The 23836-nt window shown below is 46.2% G+C and overlaps 1 protein-coding gene across 16 annotated transcripts in view; it reads right to left on the minus strand.

The window, feature by feature from the left end:
- Window positions 1-1192: 1192 nt before the first annotated feature.
- Window positions 1193-23836, minus strand: part of L3MBTL4 (L3MBTL histone methyl-lysine binding protein 4) — a 474605-nt gene continuing 451961 nt past the window's right edge. For 15 of the 16 annotated variants that reach the window (XM_063620329.1, XM_055237865.2, XM_055237861.2 and 12 more), the window contains 3 exons: window positions 14608-14777; window positions 5022-5084; window positions 1193-1473 (listed from right to left, as the gene is read on the minus strand). In XM_063620329.1, coding sequence (XP_063476399.1) covers window positions 1306-1473; window positions 5022-5084; window positions 14608-14777 — 401 coding nt within the window. In that variant the 3' untranslated portion in view covers window positions 1193-1305. Of the gene's footprint in view, window positions 1474-5021; window positions 5085-14607; window positions 14778-23836 lie in introns of those variants that run through there. The other variant, XM_063620654.1, reaches the window with a different exon arrangement.

A 23836-nucleotide genomic window follows, 5' to 3' on the forward strand; every position in this document is an offset into this window, starting at 1 on the left:
CTTAGAGTTTGTTTATTTTCTTCAGTGAAAAACAAATGTAAAGCTTGAGAAATTCTCCAAGCTGAATCAACTTTCTTAAACCTTAACATTCTTAATGAAGCAAGTGGACATAGAACCTCTTCCTCTTTCTCCCCACCCACAAATGGTGGCTCTCCACTTCTGGGAGAGCATTTGTAGCTGTTACTACCTGTAAAAGTAGTAAGAAGTGTCAGAAAAGAGGTACTTGTCTTTCAAAACTGTGGGACTGATCCCACACAACTTAAGCCTCCGATACAATCACTTACAAAAAACAAATAAGGCCTGACAACAAATCGGAATGTTTCAAACAAAGAATAAGTACCACGCTCCCTACTTTAGAGATCTTCCCTTTGAATAGTGTGTCTCCATTTGTAAAGATGCACACAGCCCCAGATGTAATATAACACAGCTCCTTATTACAGGGGTTCTGGCAGACTGCAGTGGAAATGAGTCAATTCTGAAATGCCCTTCAGAGTGGGAGCAGGGAGGAGTTCTGTGCAGGTGAGCGTCTGGCCCAGCAGCCACACTAGTGTTAGGACAGGGTACCCTGAGGCCCTGCTGATGGTGGAGGGTCCTCAGAAGGGTCTCTCCAGCTTTTGGAAGTGCCCACCTGACCGTCCTCTCATTACTCCTGGCCATACTCCTTTGTGGAGGCTCCAAGAAACCTTAGGAGCACAACCAAGAAATGGTTAATGGAACAAAAAGGAGAATTAATGAATCATGAAAACATGTGCTTATTATTATTATTTTTTAGAGATTCACACTTTCCTGAGTAAAGTACACAAAAATCTCACGTGAAATCTTTTGAAAGCACCAGGCCTCTAGCTCTTAGACTAGCTGTGCTCCATGGCAGATCTGAGCCAAGCTCGATGTTGTTCTGGTCAACATTAACGATGTATTCATGAACACTGCTTTTCTAATATTTTACCACTTGAGAGTGTTATGCTTGTAAAATGGAAAATGGTTTCTTTTCTGGTGATGGAGAAGAATAAAGGTGGATATGTGGGCTTCTTTGGTCTGTCTTGCAAACACATTAGAGCTGAACGGATCCCACCAAAGATAACAATGTCCGTAAACCAAACCCACAGATGGGCCTAAGCCTCTGAGTCACTGGCACTGGACCAGTCATCAAAATCCTCTAAACATGTAAACAAATCACAGACACTTTAAAAAGTCCAGATTCAATGTGGATATGGCCATGGGGACATTCACATCAAATTAATGTGCTCCACTTTTATTGCTGAAAGAGCGTAGGTCTTGGTGCCAGAGGAAGTTCAGGGAGCCCATTCATCCCCTGACTTCTTGGCCTGAGACACTATCTTCTTCAGGGAGTTCCTGGGAATTCCTGAACATGAGGATAGAGTTGTAAATCTTCAGTGCTGGTCCCAGTTTGATCTTCATCACTTTGACAATGTCCGTCTGTGTCAGAAGCAGGAAGGCTTTGCCATCGATCTGCTGCAAATACATAAATAGACACAAATAAAAATGTTTTGTCACGGAAGCTTGTTTACTCACCAGTAACACTTAGGTTCTGAGTGTGACGCGGAACCTGTCATAGCCTCCATGTTGAGCTCACCAGTGAGAGAGAATGAGGGTAGCTCTCACTCGGCTTAGTCACAACCATTGCTTCACTCCAATTCTTTCTTCCAGAACTTTGAAGTTAAATTACAAAGGTGCTCACGCTGTTAAATACGAATTCAATATACACGAACTGTTCCCAGGCTAAATTTCTATTGTCTTTTAAAAAGGTTGGCTTGAATTTGTATCAAGAGCCTTAAAACCAAGTAAAGCTCCAGGAATTTTTCCCAAGAGAATAATGTGCAATGTGTATATGCTAGTATTATTTATAATACTGAAATAAAAGCAAACCAGTGTTCCCAATAATATCAGAAGTAAATAATACTATAGTCAGAGTGGGCTACTATGCAGTCACCCAAAATCAACTCTCTATGAAACATTTAATGATTTAGAAATTTTTTTTGTAGATCAGTAAACAACAGAACACGGTATATGATAGAGAAAGACTTCAGTTTTACTTTGTACAATTAAACATGCATGGCTGCATGTATACATATGCATATTTAAAATATTTGAAGTCTTTACACAAAATGTTAACTGAAATTATCTTTGGATGGTAGAATAGTGGTTAGTTTTTATTTAATCCTTTCAACTTTCCTGAATTTAAATTTTTTAAAGAATACATACCATTATAAGCAAAAATACATACAAAATAAATGTTTTATTTATTAAACTTTAAAAATATATTTCAAAACTTGCACAGAATGATTCCTGGCTCTAGATGAACAAGATCTGGGGCTCTGATGTATGACATGGGTGGTAATGGAAAGATTGAATTTGACTTTGGTAATCATCACGCATTGTATATGTATATCAAATCATCACATTATACACTTTGAATATATTCAATCTTGTTTTGACAATTAAATATTTTTAAATTAAAAAGATATTACAGCATGAAAGTAATAGCTTCCCCGAGACTCACAGGATGGCAGTGGCCACCGTGTAGGCTGCTTTCCCCAGCTTCTGGATGCCCCAGTGACCTCAGCACAACTCCTGGGACTGCTGCATCATCTCTGATTGACACTGCCTGACTCAGATGACTCCTGGCTCCAGAACCAAGAAGGCAGGAATGGAAGGGTTTTCTATGGAAACATTCTTCCACGAACTTAGAACTGTGGTTCTAAACCTTTTCAAATTTAATAATACAAACCCCAGCCAGTCATGGTGACTCATGTCTGTAATCCCAGCACTTTGGGAGGCCAAGGTGGGTAGATCAATTGAGGTCACGAGTTTGAGACCAGTCTGGCCAACATGATGAGACCCCCCCCAACTCCACCTCTACTGAAAATACAAAAATTAGCCAGGCATGGTGGCATGTGCCTGTAGTCCCAGCTACCTAGGCAGGAGAATCGCTTGAACTTGGGAGGCAGAGGTTGCAGTGAGACAAGATCATCCCACTGCATTCCAGCCTGGGCAACAGATAGAGACTCCACCTCAAAAAAACAAAAAAAAAAGGAAGAAGAAGGAAGGAGAAGGAGAAGGAGGAGGAGGAGGAGGAGGAGGAGGAGGAGGAGGAGAAGGAGAAGAAGAAGAAAGAAGAAGAAGAAGAAAAATCCTGTAGTGTCAATGTCTCACTGATAGAATTACCCTGGGACCCCAGGGGTAGGGTTTTAAAGTTATAACATTTAAAAAAGTTTTTAAAACCTTCCTGTGCATTTATGATATATTGTCTGATAAGGACTCATCCATCTAGAGGAGGAAGCACTTTTTCCCTCGGAAAAGGCATTTTCCCCAAGGCAGAGGAGAATGAGCCTACATCCATACCCTGACCTGGCTAAGCTCCAGCGTTTTCAGGCAAAAATCGGTGTCCAAATAGCCCATTGTCCTAAGAATAAGGTCATGATGGTCATGATAACAGCTAAAATTTATGGAGCTACAGTAATCTATTATATGGGTTTGATCTTCCTGATAACCCTGTAATATAGGTGAGGAAACCTGGAATTGCAAGCTTAATGACTTGCCCAAGCTCACACAGCTTCTAAGGGGCAAAGTTGGGATTTCTGGCAGGGTTTGTTGGAGCCCAGAGGAGACTCTCTGCTATATACTGCTGCCTTTATTAAGACCCTACTTTGGGACAAGAACAGGGCTCGGTGCTTCAAACATGCTCATCCTAATCTTTAAGGGCCCCTCTCGTAAATCTGTATTTCAGAGAGAAGGGATAAGAAGTGTTCAGCAATCTGCCTAAAGTGACAGTACTGGTCAGTGAGTGCCAAATATAAGCAACTCAACCTGCAAAGAGCCATTCCCTCTTCCCCTACGTAGAGGACAGACTTGAGGACAAAGCAGGCCTTGGGCATCACTACCTGCAGAGTGGACTGTATGTGTGAGCGTGGCCAACTATGCCCAAGCCATGCTGAGCTCAGGCAGAGCCAGGCGAACCCCACATGTAGCAGCTACCCAGACTGAGGCCATCTGACCTTGATGCTGAGTTCCTCTACTGTGCTCGTAGGAGTCCAGAACCCAAAACTCAGTGAGCACTTCCCTTAACCCATGCATGCTCTGAACCTGAGAGAGGGAGAGGTATGTGCTGCCTTTCAGTTTCTAGTAGGGTGGTTTTCTTGGAAAGTTCTAGAGCAGCGACGGAGGCTCTGAGCTCTCAGATGGATATGAGCTGGAATCCGACTTTTCTTGCCCTTTTCTTGCTCTGCCTAACCTTCCTGGGCCTGAGCTTCTTCATTGGTAAGCTGTCATTGTAGAGTTGTCACAAAGATCAAAGGACAATGGTTGTAAAATGCTTAGCACTGCGCCTGGCACGTGGCAAGCCCCTGATACACAATCACTGGGATTACTATGTGCATCATTCTGTAGCTGGTCCAGTCTCTTCCAGGGCCCCTATAGCTATGGATACTAATTCCAGGAAATATGCGAAGCAGTTCAGTACATTCCCAACCAAGAGGGGGCAGGAGATAGAAACCCCGTAGAAGGATTTGGGGCTTCTCTGGAAGCAAATGCAGGGCAGGGATAGATAGGAGGGTCCCATGCTGACTTTGGAGTAGACAAATCCCCTCTCTTTCCCAGGTACAATCCCAAGGGAGGATTCCTGCCTTCCCGCAAATGGCTTCAAGCCACCAATGGAGAGGCCTCATGACATTGATAGGTATTAATTAATCATCTTGTTCATTTACTCTTCCAGCAAATAGTATATGTACTGAGCATCCTATATGCACCAAGCACCATGGAATTCTGCAACAAAACCTAGCAAAATATAAGAGGAGTGAAGGCAGAGACTGACCCCGCTTGGTCTCACACTGCGCAGTTGGGCTCTATTCCTGCTGGATCTCCTTTCTCTTGCTGCCCCCAAATTGTACTTATTTACACTTAAGTAAATGAAAGCAAAACACTTCCGGGTCTAGAAGTATAGAAAGAAATACATATATATATATATATATATTTTATATTTCTATAATTTTTGCATCTCTTACCTCTTTCTTAAAGCACTTGGCATGCTCTTCACAGCCCAGAAGAGACTGTACAAACTCAGCCACCTACAGTGCAAGATGAAAAGCCTAATTTAATACATGCACCTGAAATAATTTGGGGGTTGTAGTAATCCAACATTTAAATAAAATATACTTAAAGTCTCTCAAACTCTTGGGAATTAAATAGTAACTATCTAGTTGCATTAGCATTTGTCAACTCAGAAATTAGACCAGCCACCAGTATTTTTTCTGTCCTCTTGTTACCGGGCTGACCTGCATAGGGTTATGGTTATAATGATGACAGTAACAGCCTCTATATGTGAAGCTCTGGCATTCTGCCAGCTTCTGCATCTGATTCTCCTGACTCCCCCATGGGGTCAGTGAGGGCGAGGCCAGTTGTCTTGTGCAGCAGTTATCACAGCGACCGTCAGGAGTGAGGACCTGCCCACTTGCCTTTAAAAGGCAGACCAGAAGGCAAGGCCTTCTCCTGCTCATCTCTGTGGCCCAGTCCCTTACGTGGAGCATAGTGAACCACAGGAGATCAGAGAATCTATGTGGAGCTGAATTCCCACATAAATGATGAAGCTGAAGCCCAAAGAGGTTCAGTACTTACCCAAGGCCACATACGGTTGGTAAGTAGCAGAGACATTTTGGAATTCAGGTTTGCTATCTCTAGGCCCTAAGTTCTGGAGAATCAGTCTCTTCATTTCAACTTCCCGCCCTCATCATGCCCCCACATGCCCCCAGATATCCTTTTAATAAGAGAGAGCTCAGGCAAAGATCTGGCTATCAGCTTGGGAAGCCACTGAGTGTTCCTAATAGATACCCTTGGGAAGCTGATTGAACAAACCTGATAAAGGATAGACTCCCAACAACAGAAATGACAACTGGGTGGTCTGCACTACTGGCTAGCTCCAGTCCTGTTGCAGCAGGGGATGAAAGGCAGGCTGAAGTACAACAGTAAATGTAATCTTGGGAGGTGATACTTCTAGGGGAACTGTCTTGCTTGTTTTGTTCTTTTTGGCTTTCTGCCTCTTATGTCAACCGAATTATGTGTGCTGGCCCTTCTCCTCTCCCTGGTTTCATGGGGAAGCTTCTCGAGGCTGGAGAGCGCAGTGTGTCAACACATCCCACCCTCAGAGAGCTCTGTGAGCACAGGCTCCCTCCAAGCCTCTCTAGGAGAAGTCAGCAGATGCTGTCCCTGATGGTGCAGGAGACAGCACCAGGTGTTTGCTGATCCCAGGTGACAGAGCAGTCAGGGCCAACTCCCACAGGGCATACCCTAGGGCTGGACACCTGTGACCCCTCCTGAGCTCTGTCCCTTGTGGTCTCACAGCTATAGTTAGTCTGTGCAAATGTGAAGAGTTCAGAATATCTTCTTTTTAGGGGTGATCAGCATGTCTATGTCTGCTTTACTCACCCCCGGCACTGCAAATACATTCATGAGTCATTTTACAATCTTCATCTAAAGTTTGGAGTGATAAGGATTAAGCAAACAAACAAACCTTCCACACCAGCCATATTGTTGTCATGCAAGTACACCTCCAAGCTGCAGGAGCATCCGTGCTAGTGAGTGCCTCTGCTGGCCCAGGCTCTTAGTATAATGAGCTAATTCACCTGAGAACCCGACAATCTGGCAGTTCAGGCAGAGGAAGCCAAGTCTGTTTGTTGGGCTAATACAGTTTTCTTGTTCTAGGTGAGAAGGAAGCATGTAGAGCACGTGCTCAGTATTTGCTGGGAGCTAGTGAAAGCTGTGGAATGCCGCTGGTCAAGCTGCAGAGACAGGGCAACTGGGGCAGGAGATGGCAGTGGCAGTGCTGTTGGTGGCAGATGGCTGGGGCCCAGGACACTGAGGGTGGCCTGGCTCCGTCATTCCTCAGACCACTCTGCTGGCCATATGTACTCCAACCCTGTCTATGTGTGAGGCCTCATGCTGGCTGCTGGTAGAGCTGCCCTGGGAGCTGGCTGTGCTTGAATTTTCAATGAGTTGATTTGATTAGTAGTGGAGGATTGAGGGGAACGGGGAGGACAGGAAAGCTTATCACTCACTACAACATGCGATCAAATGTGCTAACACCCTTGAGAGAGGTAGGAAGGCTATGGGTGTTAGGAAGGGACTGCACAAATCTTAGGTGGGACTTCAGGAAGGACATCAGGAAGAAGGGGGTCCATGAGAGGTTCACTGTTGGATTCATAGTATTTCCACCATGGTGATTTGGGGTGGATGTGCGGGGAAGAAATTCTAGGCATAGAGAATCCCAGCAAACCCCAAAGCAGGACAGCATGGGGCCAAAGGGTGGGTGTGAGCAGCACGAGGAATGCTGAGGAGTAGACAGGGAGTGGCGGGAAGAGGGGAGGGCGACGTGGTTCCAGGTGTGGGTCTGTACTTCCTCCACAGCAGCGGGGAGCCCTGAGCCTTGGCACTCCACCCTGACGGGACACTGGACTCCTCAGCAGAGCTTTCATGCTGACCGCAGTCCAGGCCTCATGCCACACAGATGATAAATTAATGGAGTTGGATTGGGTCCAAGCACTGGGTAGATATTTTTAGAGCTTCCCAGTTGGTTCCAGTGTGCACTGAGGGCTGAGGACCACAGCGTGGCCGGAAGCTAGAGAAATGGTCCAGCAGGGTCTGAACAGACTCGTGCTGGGCCTCAGGGCTAGGCAAGGCAGGAATCAGATGAGCGCAGGAAAATGCTGTAAAGCCAAGTTCCTCAACCTCAATACTGACACCTCGGGCCAGGTGATTCTTTGCTGTGAGGGCTGTCCTGGGTAGGGTGGGATGTTTAACGGTATCCCTGCCCTCTACTCACACGGTACCAGTAGGAAAGTCCCCTTCTCAGTTGTAACAACCAAAAATACGCCCAGATATTGCCAAATGCCCCTGGGGGGGCAACATTGCCCCAGTTCTTTTGCTGGGCTCACTTTTTCACAGGAAGGAGGGCTCAGTGTCATAGGAGGAAATAATAGAAATACAGACGAGGGACCAGTAACTAGCTAACGACCCATGTTTTGTCCGATGTCAACCACTCACTGCAGTGGGACAGCCAAGTCAGCACAGGGACAGTGGTTTCCCCACTGGTAGGGAAAGAAGTGGTTGGTTAGAAACATGGTCTCTTTTCCATACTTGCTCAAAGGACTGTTCACTTCTGCTGTGGCAGAAGTGTTGCAAGTTGCTTTGATGGTTTGCCTATGTTAAACTGTCCTTTTCTGGGCAAACAAAAAAAGGACCACAGTCTCCCTTCTCAGTATCATTAGCCAAGAAATCATTGTCAATGTCTGAAAGGTGAACTGGATTTTTTTAAAGGAAATAAATAATGTGTTAAACCACAGAGTCAACAGAGCAGACGTGGCCCTGCCCTGTGGTGGCCTCTGCCTGGCCCGCAAGCAGCACCTGCCGCCTCCACCTCATCCTCCACCCGGCCACCCTCCTCGGCTTCACACTCCTCCGAAAGGCTCTGCCATTTTGGAAAGAGATTCCCGTTCGATTCAGCCTATCTTTCTTTTTCCAAAGTAAGAAACAAGTTCTATGAACTCTATTAAGCAGACTTCTCTGGCCAAGAATTTTAAAATATGCAAAGGCCTTGATTCAGTATTATTAGTCGGTAATTACTTCCCCTACAAATAAATTGTATTTTGAGCTTCCATAGAAAGTTTTTCTACAGATTTTCTCAATGAAAGTGGTGAGCTTTAGCACAGAATAGAGTAATATCAAGAAGTTTCCCTCTCATTCTCCCTTTAAAAGAGAGAGTTTTTTTTCCTTCAAGTTTGTAGTAAAATGTGGACAGCTGTCCAGAGGGGCATGACCTCTGTGGAAGAGGAAGCAACCATCCACTTGCCCTGCATCCACAGAAGCCATGGCAGTGGGGTCATCTCCTTTTTCAAAGGGGGTGATCATGCTGTTGGAGCCCAGTGGGTGGCCTGGGCCTTGGCTTTGGCTCTGGGCAGCGCCCGGTAGCGTGGGGGCTGCCAGGCAGGTGTCTCCCCTTGGCCTTGGCTCTGGGAGGTGTCCCCCACAGTGCTGTGACCGCTGACACACCGGCACTTCCCACATTCTCAGGCACACAGTGTCCTACAGCTAAAATCCCTGCTTTGTTTTGGAAGGACACTGAGAAAGTTAATTCTAAGTATGAGACAGCAGTCTGGGGAGACTGGGAGGGATGACACTGCCCAGGCTCTGAGAGGAGCCCATCCCGCCAGCCGACCTCACTTCCCCCACGACCTACTTTCCTTGGCATCATCGCTGGAGCTCAGCAGGACTCGTGTTCTTCCATGGGGCTGCCGCTGCTTTAAATCTTTCCAAATGCTGGTGTTCTCTATCTCACTGAGCCTGTAGATATGTGCCTGACTCTACTGGCGAATCGTCCACTGGGGACCATGTTTCCAGCCTGGGTCTTATTTTTTAACAGCAGAGTTTATTTGCCCTTTTTTTTCTAAGGGCCCAATTGTATAAGGCTGCTCTGCTTATTAGCAGTACCCCGAATTTTTCAAAAGCACTCCTCCCTGTGTAAAGGCTGCTTTTAAAGTGACTGCCATCTTTCAAAGTTAATAAACATTTAGGGAGCACTTGGTTGAGGCTAGGGCAATTTATATGTGGTGCTTTAAGAAGTATTTTTTAATAAGAGAAATAAAAGTACCCATACGTGCACCAAGCACACCTGAGTCATACCTAGGATGGTAAATGTGCACACCACATATCATGCCTTGCCTCCCTGCGTGTGCCTAGACATATATACCTGGCAGAATCAGGGAACAGACTACATAAAACCCACCTGCCTATTCATTCATGAACTCATCTACTCACTCGAACATTTGTCAAACACCTCTTCTGTGCAAGATGCTTTGCAATAAGATAGCAAAAGATTAAAAGATATAAAAATATATGAAACTATATTAGTTCCTACTCATAAAAGCTTATACCCCTGTACAAGATATTTTCATGACCCAGAGTAAGACACATATTTTACACCTCCATAGCTTACCACGTGTGCACACCCACACACATCCCTCACCAAGATTTAGCAAAGCAACAATCCTTATAACCTATGATGCGCTCTCATCTCATCTGGTCTTTCATTTTATAACCACTAAGTTGACTTCAAAGCCTACCTGCACTTTGAAAAACACTGCTCTAAGAGAGACAGTCATAGTAACAAAGGAGTTAAGAGGCAGCTCACAGCTCTGTGGAGTGTTACGAAGGCCCTGTGCTAGCCTCTCTTCACAGGTGGCAGAAGCACAGCAGAGGTCTTCCTCCCAGGCCAGGAAGGCAGATAAAGAGGCTGTGCTTTCACTTCACCTTCTGCTGCAGACACCCTGTTTTAAGTCTTCCCGATGGAAGCCCAGTTCATTCCAACACGCCCCATCCCTGGCTGTGGAGGCTCCTCTCCGAAATGCCCAGTGCTGACAAAGTGCAAAAGCACCCCTGAGCCCCCACCAGTCCAGCTCAGCCCTGAACTGCCTTTCACATCATTGCTGCCCTGCTCATCATTTTTATTGTGGCTTCTCTAAGCAGCCCCACACTCTGCTGTGGGTAGGTACTCGCTGGGGGCCCCTAAGTGGCTCCCTTATTTTCAGATACAAATACAGCAATCACAAAGCCCCCATTTTCAACTTTTCAGAGATTATTCCTGAGGACCTTTGTTGGTACTGGGAAATGTGCTATAGTGTGTGAGGACATGGAAAGAAATTCAGGATGCTGTCCTTGCCCTCAGGGCATCTAGTTGGGGAGAGAGCAAGACTAAGATATGCTCAACATTGGGGAATAATGAAAATGGTTTTCCCTGGAGTGCCTCCCTGACAGAAGTCAGGGTTATGGAAGCAACAGGTGCAGGAGCATTGTATGCGAGGCACTTAGACTTTCCCATGGATCATATTTTATATCTAGAAGGGCTCTAAGGCTTCTCCCAGCAGCAAGGGCTGAGATTCCACCTGTACCCACAACAGAGAACTAAAGACCGGGGCTCTCATTTTCCTAACAGCTTCTCTTTCTCTGGTCTTCCTTCTGAGATCTTCTCTGTCCTAATGACACTTTCACCTAGACCAGCTACTTCCCTTGAATCACCTCCCAATCTCGTGATTTTGCTTCTGTTAAGTGCCACACTTGAAATCTGTCCAATCATAGCTCCCATTTCCTAGTCACTGCTAATGTCCCTAACAGTGGTGTCTATTCTTATTGCATAATGGCACCCCTGAGAAGTTAATAAAAGCTCTGGTCCTTATCCATTAAAAATGCATATACTGTACACAATTTTTCCAAATTCCCTGAGGCACAACTCCATGAACCCAGCCTTAAAACCTGTCCTGCTGCACCACACGCTCTGGCTTCACCTTCCCCTGACACCCGGCTTCCAGGGACTCCCTGGAAATCAGTGCCCCGTTGCAGCCCCTCTTTCCTCTTTCTAACTGGGGCCCTGCCGACCTGTCCTCACCCTATCTCTGGACACTCACACCCTTGGGAAATGTGCCTTGGTACTCTCTGCCTGCAGCCTTTAAGGGCACCCATCTTGAGTTTATGTCCACTGGGACATCTCTATATCCACTACTGTGATTCACAGGGACTGCTAACCGTGAGTCACATGTCCAATAATGAAGTCACCATGTTATCCTCCTGGCCCCAAACTGGACTCTGCCCCAAATTTCACTTCTAATGGCACCACTCTTTCCCCATTCTTTCAGATGAACTCTTTGGGTCTTTCAGCCCTCATATATTATTTCCCTAATTAGTACTAAACCGTTTAGCTCCGAGACTACAAGTGGAATTGCATTTGGCGCATCTCACTTTTTCTTCTTCTATGTCTAATCTACCTCCCTGTGCTACTGCCTGTGCCTTTGAAATGTCTATTGAATCTGAGTTCTTTTCTTGGCAGCACCCCGCCTAGGCTCTGATGGTTCCATTTCCCTGGTGTCTCCTTCTCCTCCGCCTCTTCTCACCTTATTCTCTACAGATCTGTGCAATTCTCATCTTCCTGAAATGCCATCTTCACAAAGTGACTTTCCGCATAAGAACCAAGAACAGCTCTGTCCAGCAGACTGTGGGCTGTGCACACTCTCTGCCCGGCCTCTGAGGCCTTTCACACCAGGCCCATCTCCCGATCCTGGGTCACTTTCCTCTGTGCCCCGGACCACAATGAGCATGGTGGGCAGGAAGTCAGCTCATGGCCTGGTTCTGACTGTGTGGCCTGAGGCAAGTCACTTTGTCTCTGGGTATCTCAACTTCCCCATGAGTAAAATGGGAAAGTGAGTATCTGCCTTACTGTGATTATATTCATATAGCTGGTTTATCATGATTAATGCCTGCACAGGGCATGGTGCACATCTGCCATCACTAAGTGTGAAACTCACTTCCATGCAACCTCCTCTGTTTCCCCGTCAACTGAAATGTCTTCCCTTCCTTGTTTCTGATTAGATACATTCCACTTCTGTTTCAAAATTCAGTTCACAGTTGATTTCCTTGTCATTCAACATTTATTCAACACACATTTACTGGGTGTCTACTAAGTGCCGAGTGTAGTGAGGGGTTCTCAAGATGTCATGCCAAGTGACTGCGAGGTCAGACCAGAGTGCGGGTGCCCTGCCAGAAGTGACCTCTGGCTCAGACCGAGGATCCACAGGAGGTGGAAGTGAGCATGGAGCCCCAGGCTGCTGCTGGCAGCGGGCAGAGTGGGAGGAGGCGGGACTGTGTGAGTATGAGAACAGGCCGGGCAGTAGGACTCCCTGGGGCAGGAGGGGAGGGCAAGAATGGCAGGACAGGGAAGGGAGGAAGGGAGGACTTCACGGCGTGTGAAGGGTGCCAGGGGGAGCCAGGGATTGTTGTAAGCTGGGCAGAGACATGCCCAGAATTCTGCCTTCTCCACCACATTCTTCACGATCTGGACTCTGTCGCTCTGCACACGCAGGTGAGAGTGGAACTGGGGCCGTGATGCCAGAGGCCAAGAGCCCGGCGAGAAAGAGTGCAGAGGAGACACTCTCAGTGTCACCAATTTCTGGGTGGGCTTTGGCCTGCCTGTTCCTTGGCCCAAGGCAGGGAAGGCGGACTTAAACCAAGATTAAGTTGACTGAAGTAAGTGCTCCAGGAACATTGTGTGACTAATTTAACTGCAGCTGTAGCTCTAATCTTGCCCTCAGAGTGACCCAGGGTTTTCCTTCATTTAAAAAACATTTTCTCGGCTGGGCGCAGTGGCTCACGCATGTAATCCCAGCACTTTGGGAGGCCGAGGCGGGCGGATCACGAGGTCAGGAGATCGAGACCACGGTGAAACACCGTCTCTACTAAAAATACAAAAACAATTAGCCGGGCGTGGTGGCGGGCGCCTGTAGTCCCAGCTACTCGGAGAGGCTGAGGCAGGAGAATGGATGGCGTGAACCCGGGAGGCGGAGCTTGCAGTGAGCCGAGATTGCGCCACTGCACTCCAGCCTGGGCGACAGAGCGAGACTCCGTCTCAAAAAAAAAAAAAAAAAAAAAAAAAAAAAAACACATTTTCTCTAAGGCCTGACTAGTAAAAACAGTATCTTTATCAAAAGGAATTACAGGTAAGTGGTACATTCCTTAAATAATACCACTTTAAATATGAAGCATTTCTACAGCATTATTGTAAAGCAATGGGGCTTAACTGATCCTTATTAATAACCAATATTGAAGCCAGGAAAGGTGGCTCCTGCATGTTATCCCAGTGCTTTGGGAGGCTGAGGTGGGAGAATTGCTTGAGGCCAGGAGTTCGAGACTAGCATGGGCAACATAATGAGACCTCGTATCCACAAAATTAAAAAAAAATTAGCTAGGTGTGGTGACACATGCCTATAGTCCCTCCTACTCAGGATGTTGAGGTGGGAGGATGGCTTGAGTCCAGGAGTTCAATGCTGCAGTGAGCTGTGATCATGCCACTACACTCCAGCCTGGGTAACAGAGCAAGACCCTGTCTCAAAATAAAATAAAATAAAATAAAATGTAAAATAACCAATATCGTAAGGCATGTTTATATTGAAATCTGATTTAACTTGTCCCCTCTGTGCAGCTTCTCATACAATGTTGTGACCAAATATACTTTATAAATGAAGGGAAGGTGGGCCTGCTCATCTTGTAGCTTTAGATGAGCAAACCTGCAGCAGGGCCCTGCTCTGCCATGAGTGTGCCTGGATCCCACAAGACCACAGGGCAACTGGCAAATGGATCCTTGAGGTGCAGGATGTCCTGGGCTGGGCACCTTTCCCAGAGCACACATGGCTGGGATGCAAGCCTCAGATGCTTGCATGTTTGTGCTTGCCCAAATTAAATCTGTGCTATGGAATCGGAGGCTTAAGCCCCTCTGCTTGAATTAGCCCCAGCAGATAGCTCTGGGCCTTGGGGGACACTGGAATAAAGCTGCAGAGAGGAGGTACAAAACCGTCTGGGCAAGTGGCGGGCTTTCCTCATCTCCTCAAAATCGTGTCTGGCTTCTCCCTCTAATTTGGGTTTTAAAGTTTACATGGCGGATGTGATGCCTAAGAGAAAAAGGGCGCTGTCCCAGACATCAAAGAATGGTCAGTGGGCACCTTCTGCCTATTTATCAGCAGCAGGCACACCCCAGCCCTGGCCCCCAGCAGCTCCGCTCACCTCATCCACAGTCCATCGTGCCACTTGGCTGGCCCGGATGTCAGCCACACCTGGAAGCAGCTTGCAGTGTTGCTCCCTGCCGAGGGGAATGTCCCGAAAAGGGTGGGCTGACACTGTGGACATGAACACTGACTGGTGAAGCACCTGCTGCGCCTCCTCCGCCGAGTATTCTGTAAGAGAGGTGGGGTGGGGTGAGGCTCAGGCTCCCAGCAAGCAAGCACTGCTGTGTCAGCCCCGCAGTCCAGAGGGCCCAAGTCAGGGGAGGGAAAGTGCAGACACCACCAGAACCCGCGTCTTCTGATCATACAGCATCACCCCCAAGCATACCCTATGCCACCAGTCTGTTTTTGAACAGTGGTCATAGAAGACAGATGTTACCCATGCCCAGAAGACTGTGGCTGTTTGCCAGCCACATTCAAATAATCTCTATGAGATGCTGTTTGATGGCCAATGAAGGGCTCGCTTGTCACTGCCACTGGCTTCTCTCTCCTTAAATCAGGAGTCAGAGGAATCAAAGAACCATGCAGAATTTGACTACTAAGCAGACTGGCACACCAAACCATCTGGGATGTGTATGTACACAAAGAATAATTTCTTCCTGGAAACGGCCTCATGAGTCTCTAAAGACAGAATGAGCCTCAGTCCACATCTGGCTTCATAAATCCCCTGAGTGATACTGAACATGATATGTAGCAAGGGTCCCCATGAGAAGCTGGGTGATATCAGCTGCTGCTGCTGCAGATCCCCAGCAATGCACCATGACCTCACCTGGGGTGACATCCTGTGGCAGCCAGGGACTTTGGAAAGCAGCAGAAACTGAGACATGACCTCCCTAACACAGGCACTCTTAGAGGAGGTGCTCTTTTCTGAGCAGCTCTGAATATACCATGGTTTTAAGGTACAAAGGATAATGGCTGTTTGTTTGCACAAGACTGGCTGCTGCAACCAAGCAGTGAGACTTCAATGGGATCTCCATGCACTTCAGCCCCACACTTATCAACAGCCTTCTGTGCTGGTTTCCTGTCTTCAAAAGTGACTTTACTCTTATGTTACATCCCAACATTTAAGGAAAAGGCATGGGTCTCAATTCCCTAATTATTTAGTTTAAATCTACAAATGGATAAGGTGCAAAAATATTATAGAGATTTCAGAGAAAACCAATGCCTTTATAATGACATCTTTTAAGATACTTTCAACACACATTAGCAAAATAAAACTGCTGATATTAGAAGAGACTTTGAAAAGACCACAAAAGGAAATGTTTTAAGACCTCCAGAAGTCTACCTTTTCTAATGCAAAGAGAAGGTTAAATAAGCAGTGGCCACATAATTTAAGGTCTATTATGATGGTTTTTGTTTTACTAACAGAATCTGAAAAACCATTATGCAAATATTTCCACCTCAAATTAATTACAGCTTTTAGTAGGTGAGGCTGACCTGCGTGGTCACAGTCACATATACTCATTAGTAATCAGAAACGTTCTAAACTATGAGCCAGCTTGTCCATCACTGGGCTTCTCTGTGCAATACCACTCTCGTGGATTGGAACAGACATCCTCGTATTTAACAGTGCTTGCTGTCTACACAGATAAAGAGACAGCAAAATTGCCAGCTTCTCCCCAATTCTTATGCTCCAGGTGCAAGCAGCAGCAAATTCATCTCTAACTGCTGATTCTCCAACACTGACCTTTTTAGTATGTAAATAGGTTATCTCTTCTGTGTAGTTCAGCCAACAGTATGTAAGCCTGCAGGTTCTGAAAGGAAACTTCACATCTTCCTAAAAAAGGCAGCATGTTGGCAAATATGAATGTTTTTTAATGAAGTTGTCAGGCTGGACAAGGGGCATGTACAAAACAAGCCCTTGAAACCCGGAGTGGGAAGGTCACAGGGTCAGTCTGCAATTGCAGTGACACAGAAATGATCAAGGGCTTTGCTGCGAAGCCAGGAGTTAAAGCCCTGCACTCTTAGGGATTAAGACCTGGGCCAAAACTGGGCTTTATTCTGGAAAAGAATAACCACATCACTCAATCAGTTGTTTTTGCTGAAATAGTATGGACTTAAACCCAAAATATATGTATCTCAGACTCATGCCCTGGGTAAATTAATCATGCATAGTTTCCAAAATATATAGGACTCTGAAAAGACACAGTGAATGAATCTTAGATATTGGAAGAACAAACATGTCAAGTGATGGTGATTAGATTTCTGTGATTCCCAAATGAAGGCTGAAGTCATTAAATATGTAAAAGAAAAAAAGACACACAAAACCCGGAAACCTGTGTGCTCCCCAGCAGGAAAATTTCCAACACCATAATTCTGGAAGCAAATTATCTGCTTTGGGTGCTGGGGCAGACTCTTGGAAAGACACCTAATGTGTAGCTGAACAGTCCAGGGGCTCCTCAGTCCACTGCTTGCCACTCTCAGGGCTGGTTCTGGGCTCTGGAAGATGACAGATGCGGACTTCAGTTAGTCCAAGTAGCAAGATGGCCTTTAGGTCACAACGAAAGAGATGGAGTTCTAGCTTTATGCTGTACATTTGAACTCAGGCTGGCTTTATATTATCTGTGGCTTTTGAATACAGTTACCTGTGTCCCTATTAAATCCAACTATTTGAAGGGAAGCCTGAATAAAACTGAATTTGGGAGTGCAGGAAAGCTGTGGGGAATAGGCTCTACATGCCAAAGGGAGTCCTGCATGGGCACTGGGGAAAGACCTGCAGGCACTTGCTGAGCTGTGGATCCCCTACCTGGGGTTCAGAGTTTTCACTGGGCATAAGGGCTTGTGTCTGTTAATCGGCAACCTCAAGTTCTGGGAAATGCTTTCCGGAATCTGTTATATGCTGAACACAGATAATGTTTTACTATTATCAATTTTACCATATCAATTGTACATCATGAGACAGAAAGTTCGAAAGTTGAGCTTTTGAAAACTCATAAAGACTTGAGTTGGTCTAGGAGGGAGTCCCTGGATAGGGAATCTGGAATAACCATTCTGTCGTCTCTAAGACATGCCTGGAGGTGACAGTGTCTTTCATGCAGGGCTGGTGTGAGGGAAAAGGAGAAGTTGCAGAAGGTGCTCAGCAAGGTCCCCAGCGTGTTGGGAACACTCAGTGGCAGGTACTACTTTAACTGCGATCTTCAAACCTCTTGAGGTCAGGATTGATAAGGAAGTGGCCTGATTCTAAATTAACACAATGCAAGACTAATTTGCATTTGGGGAGTGTTTCGAGGGGGCTGTTTTGCCTTCTTTGTACCCTTTAGCAGGTCTAATGTCCTCTACAGCTGATGATTTTGGGGTCGGATAGTCAGGTCTAGCTGAAAAAATGCTTGCGTGTACTTGCCTCAGGAGCTCTGTGGCCTAGTCATCTCCCTACATAATAGCTGAGTGACCTGGGATTAGGTACTTAATCTCCACATATCAAGGTTTTCTAACTCTAAAATGAGGTAATAGGAGGGGGACAAAAAATAGAATAGAATAGAACGGAGTAAGAGCAAAACTTATACCTCAGTGAGTTGTGATTTGGACAGCTCCTGGTACATAATGTGTTCAATACATGTCAGCTATTATGTTAATTACAAGTTATAAAGGTATTTTAAGTTGTAATGATAGTGAATGTGGGGACATACACCACTTCCAAAGCCAGTGTGGCTGATGTGCCTGAAACTTACAAAATGTGACAGCCAGAATGAGATTCAAGGTCTTGAGGGCCGCGTTCAGATTTCACACCTGAGTGGTCCTGGAATGACAGTGCAGTGGTCACTGAAATCATTTGCAGAGGTCCTAGTGGAAGGAAGTGAGATCTGCCACTGCAGGGTGGACATCTGCTTCCCAGGCAGCCTGTTACCGATGTGTGGCAACCATGTCAGATGCTAAAATGCTCTTGGCCTGCCAGCTTAGAAATTATGTGACTGTTGACAGGCTTTTAAAATTTAGGGTGATTTGCATTATTTTAAATTCAGTGCATAAAATTAGACTTTTGAAAATATCCACTTAAAATTTGCATAAATTTTTGTAATATGCAAATATACTGATTTTAACTGTTTTACAAAGCCCAGCACGATTTATGTCACATCAGATACCCACTAAAAAGTTGTTAATAAATTAAAAGAACATAAGCTGATGATGAAGGCATAGACTGTTTCCAGAAACCATTCTCGTCAAATCAGATGGATCAGATTCTTCTATCTTGGGCAGTTTGGGTAAATGGAGCCTTCCAGTTTAATAAGGATGTTTGCCACAATGACAGGGCAGAAGGGTCACTTGTGTACTTCATCCAACACAGCTGGCATCACAGCCCTGTTTCCACCTAACACAGCTGAGGGACATGAGATGCTTCCCAGTTGCACGACCTCACTGCCATCATGACTCCTATCCAGCTCCCCTAAAAGTCAGCCAAGGAAATTCAGCCTGCAAAAGCAGCCCTCCTACTGGAGGTTTTAACATTTTAATTAATCAAAATGTTCTCCGCACCAGAAAATGAAATGTGTATGTAATACTGCCTTTGCCTCTAACACTAATGTGACAATAAATAAAGATGTCCTTACGTGTAGGATGCCTTCTCCTTCTAGAAAACAGAATACATAAAACTTGTAATGTTGGTGGTTTGTCATTGGGGGATTTGGTTGAAAGAATTGTTTTGCTACCATTTTTCTTGCTATGGGTGTTTCTTTTGGATTTTATGGCCTTTAAAAAAACATATGATGAAGTCTTTAATGATTTCATTCAAGGTGCTTACAGATATACTGCACCCTCAAGTTTCCAAGGCCAATATGTTCGGATATGTTCAGCTCTGTGTCCAGCTGCAGGGTCCCAAGAGGCCCTGGACCACAGCACTGGAAGACTTGGCCACGGATCTTGAGTCTAGCAACACTCAGAGAGGAGTAACCCATCTCTAAAGAAAAATCATTGCTTGCCCTTCCTACAGAGGCAATAAACAACACACTGGAATCCGGTTGATTCCCTGATGAGATGCAAGTCCACTGGTAAGTCTATCTGCCTTTAAAAGTCAGAATGCCACAGCCAGGGGAAGGCCAATTTTTTCAGAGTGCCTGAGACAGCCAGACCAGCCAGATGTGGACAGTGTGTGACCTAGGGCTGCCTTTCCAGTGAAATGACCAAAAAGACTTGTGACATGAGGCAGAGCACCGTCTGCTTCCCATTCCACAGATTAAAAAGAAAAGTATTCAGCCAGGTGCAGTGGCTCACACTTGTAATTTCAGCACTTTGGGAGGCCAAGGTGGGAGGATTGCTTGAGGCCAGGAGTTCAAGACCAGACTTGACAACACAGTGAGACCATGTCTCTACAAAAAAAGAAAAAATTAGCTGGGCATGGTGACATGCACCTGTAGTCTTGGCTACTTGGGAGGCTGAGGCAGTAGGATCACTTGAGTTCAGGAGGTCGAAGCTGCAATGAGTTATGATTGCACCACTGCATCCCAGTTTGGGTGACAGAGAGAGACCCTGTCTCTATTGCTTTTTTTTTAAAAAAAAAAAAATAAAGAAGAGGAAGAATAGTTTTTAGAGACTAAAGGATTTAAATTTGTCTGAAAATAACATAAAGGTAGGTCCCTGATTTCTTCTCTGCCCTCTCACTCATCCTTCCCACTTCTGCTGTACCCTGACAAATGAGAAGGAAAATCCTTTATGGAAATGTTCTTTAAAAATATGGCTGTTTCTTCACAAAAGCCTCACAAAACAAAACTGAAGCAAGTGAGTCATAAATGGTAAACCACAGTCTGCATGACTGGGCCTTGAGTTATTTTTAATCCCACTAAAAATGGAGACCCATTTCACAAGTAACCTTCTCTTCAATGGAAGGGGTAGCAGTTCTACTGTGTTCTCTGCTGCAAAAAGGAGGAAATAAAAAAAATGCAGTCAGTCCCCAAATCCATTTATGTGATTGCTCTCACCCACTGTGTAATCTGCGACAGTCACCGACCAAGTCCCATCAATTCATCTGGCACTGACTGAGAAGTTACTCCACCCAGGCTCTGTGCTTCCATAGTGACTTCTGCTGGAGAAGCAAGGAAATGTTCAGAGATGGCTTTTCAGCTGGGAACGTTGTTTTCTTCCCACGATCACCTGTTCTCATGCCCTGCGTACTGAACGTGCTTGAAGCTGTCATTTCTCAGCTGCACCTTCTTCTCTTGATTTTGATGCTTCTGAGTCTACTCAGTCCCTCTTCATTTCCATTTCTTTATCCACAAAACAAAAGTAAAAAGCAGAACAAGAGAGGCCTCACCATGATGTGTAGGACAACTGTCTATTTCCGTATGGGAACAGGAGCTCCTCAGGAACGCTGCTCTGACAGCAGGCACTCAGCACATGCTGTTTCTTAGATGCCAAGTCATATTGCTCCTCAGACATGGGCATGGCCTGTCTGCTGCACTGTCTTCTGTTTCTCATACCCTTATTATTTAGAATTCATAGACGGATATCTGCAGAGTGTTTTCTAATTTTAGCTATTGGTCTTCCCTCATCACAAGCAGTCTCTTAATCAATTTTATATAAATATGGGAGATGAGGCACACAAGAGTCAGAGATTGTCCACTGCCTAGTGGGCTATTGAGAGGGTTAGAAGTTGAATGAAGAGCCTTGGATGCCCCACATCTGCATACTATCCAATAACAGTAGCCATTAGTCACCCTACACAGCACCTGAAATGTGAAGCGTGCAAACTGAGATGTGCTATAGTATCTCCTGGATTTTGATCACTTAGTAGAAAAAGCAGAATGTAAAATATCTCCTTAATAATTTTTTGAATCTGGATTTACATGCTGAAATGATGTTTTGGATCTACTGGGTGAAATAGAATATGTCGTCAAAACTAATTTTACTTGTTTCTTCTGATCACGTTAAATATGGCCAGTAGAAACTTTCAAACTCCCTAATTGGCCAGCATTCTGCTTCTACTGGGAGAGTGTGTGTCCAGAAGAGTGCTGAGCCCATGGCCTCTCTCCAGACCCACCCTGGGTGCAGGAAGAGGCTGGGTGGCTGCATCCAATTAACATGACTCTTGTGGAGTAATGATAACAGGGCTTGAGTAGCCTGGATTCCACCCTGCCCCAGAAATCCAATAACAGAAGGCATGAAGACTGGAGGCCATGGACAGTCTAGAGGAGCGGAAGAGTCTGTCTGGGGGATGACTTGGGTGCTTGTGTTGGTTCCATGGTTCATTCGCCCTGAAACTCTCAGCCATGTGTTTGTCTGGCTTATAACTGATGCTCAATAAGTAGCTGCTGAGTGGATGAATGAAGGCTGAATGAACACACGCAGGCCAGAAGGCAGGGATATTTTTCATTTACTACAAAAGCAAAGAATGACTTTCAAAACTAGGTTAGGAACTGTTCAGAGTTAGAGCCACTTTCTCTGTAAGTGTCGCTGCCCAACCACAAATCACTCAATGCTAAAGGAGTGTGTGGCGACCCAGCTGCTGTTTCCTTACCAGGACTTGTATCCTGGCACGGCGGACTGAGGGAACCGAGTTTAGGAGTCTCCGGACTCCTGAGGGCATCTTTCAGGCATTCCTCTCCAATCTCCAGGGGACAGCCAGATCCTTGGGGCTCCGGCTGTCAGGCTTTACAACAGCTCTCAGTGGGTAACCTTCCCACCTCAGTCCTGCTCCCTCATCCAGGGAGAAGTGGTCCCTCTGCACTCAGGCCAGCCTCAGCCCCGCTGCCTGCTCCACACAGTGGCATCTCTGAGGACTGAAAGGCCTCTCCTCCCAGGCAGGCATGTGCCCTGTGGTGCCCAGCTCCTCCCTGCAAGCTGCAGCTGTTCCTCCAGGCTGTTCCTCCAGGCAGGCCTCCGTCTCCTCATGGTTTCCTCAGCGGCTACCCAAGCTAGGCCCCAGAGTCTTCCATTCACCTCTGCACATCTCTGTCTCCTTCCTTGGTTCCATCCAGGAACTGAGTCTGCTCCCTCCCTCCCCAAGGGGCTGCCATGGCCTCCCCTGTCCTCTGCGCTTCTCCCACCCAGGCTGACTGGCCTGGAGCATCAGGCTCTCTATGCCTTGCTGCCCCAACACAGGCTCTTGCAAGGGGCCGATTGGCAAACACAGTAGAATCCTGAGGGAATAAGTCACTTAATATGCAGGGAAGTGGCAGATAAGACACTTCCTAGAGCAGGAGGCAGTCATGACTCTAGGAAGGAGCTCAGCCTCCAGCTTTCATTCCTGAGGGCAGGGTTTGAGTTCCTGCTGTTGATACTATTCCAACAAGCACTCTTTTAAGGGATCCCCAACCCCAGAAGTCTATCACTTTTTTTTTTTTTGAGACGGAGTCTCGCCCTGTCGCCCAGGCTGGAGTGCAGTGGCGCAATCTTGGCTCACTACAAGCTCCGCCCCCCGGGTTCACGCCATTCTCCTGCCTCAGCCTCTCCAAGTAGCTGGGACTACAGGCGCCCGCCACCACGCCAGGCTAATTGTTTTTTGTATTTTTAGTAGAGATGGGGTTTCACCGTGGTCTCGATCTCCGGACCTCGATAGGGTTCTCTAGGCCCAGAGGCTTGGGGTTCCAGGTGCACAGGCCCTGTCCAGAGCACTTGGGCTGGGGCGCAGACTCCTTGCCACCCTCAGGCCTCATCACCCTCTGTGGCATCCCTCAGCCCAGGAGGAGGTAAGTCCTGCCTCCCCAAGGCTGCCCCTGGGTACCCTGCCACTGGCTACCCTTTATGGAAATTGTCCATTTATTTTTTCAACCCCATGAACAGAGTAAGAAGTCAAGGGCAGCCATTTCCAATTCATCCCCAGAGTTGCATGGCAGAGCACAAACCTGATACATGGTGCAGTGTAGCAGGGGTGCTTAACACATAATGGGACTGCGGCACCTTCGGAGGAATTGTACTGCAGGGATAGATAAGGCAGTGGCAAATGCTGACTTATTCTGCACCAGTGAAAACGGTGAGTTTTTATCCCGTGGTGTCTTACTTGTCAAATATACTCATTGCTGAAAAGGCTGGGAATTGTTGGTGACATGAATCTCACTCACTCCTCAATTTCATACTCAAGAAGCAGATATCCCTGGTGTCATCTTCACAAAAGTGCAGGAAAATCCACAGTAACTTTTGAAAGGTTAGTCATCCAATACAAGATCCCCATGCAGCTTATTTTTTCATGGCTAGAGAGCAACCCTTTAGTTTATCATCTGCTTCACACAGCTTGAGACATCATTAATTAACTTATTTTGATTGATACTACACCCCAATCACCCAGCATGTATTTTTAGACCTTT

Source organism: Symphalangus syndactylus, chromosome 1 (genome assembly GCF_028878055.3).
Source record: "Symphalangus syndactylus isolate Jambi chromosome 1, NHGRI_mSymSyn1-v2.1_pri, whole genome shotgun sequence".
NCBI lineage: Eukaryota > Metazoa > Chordata > Mammalia > Primates > Hylobatidae > Symphalangus > Symphalangus syndactylus.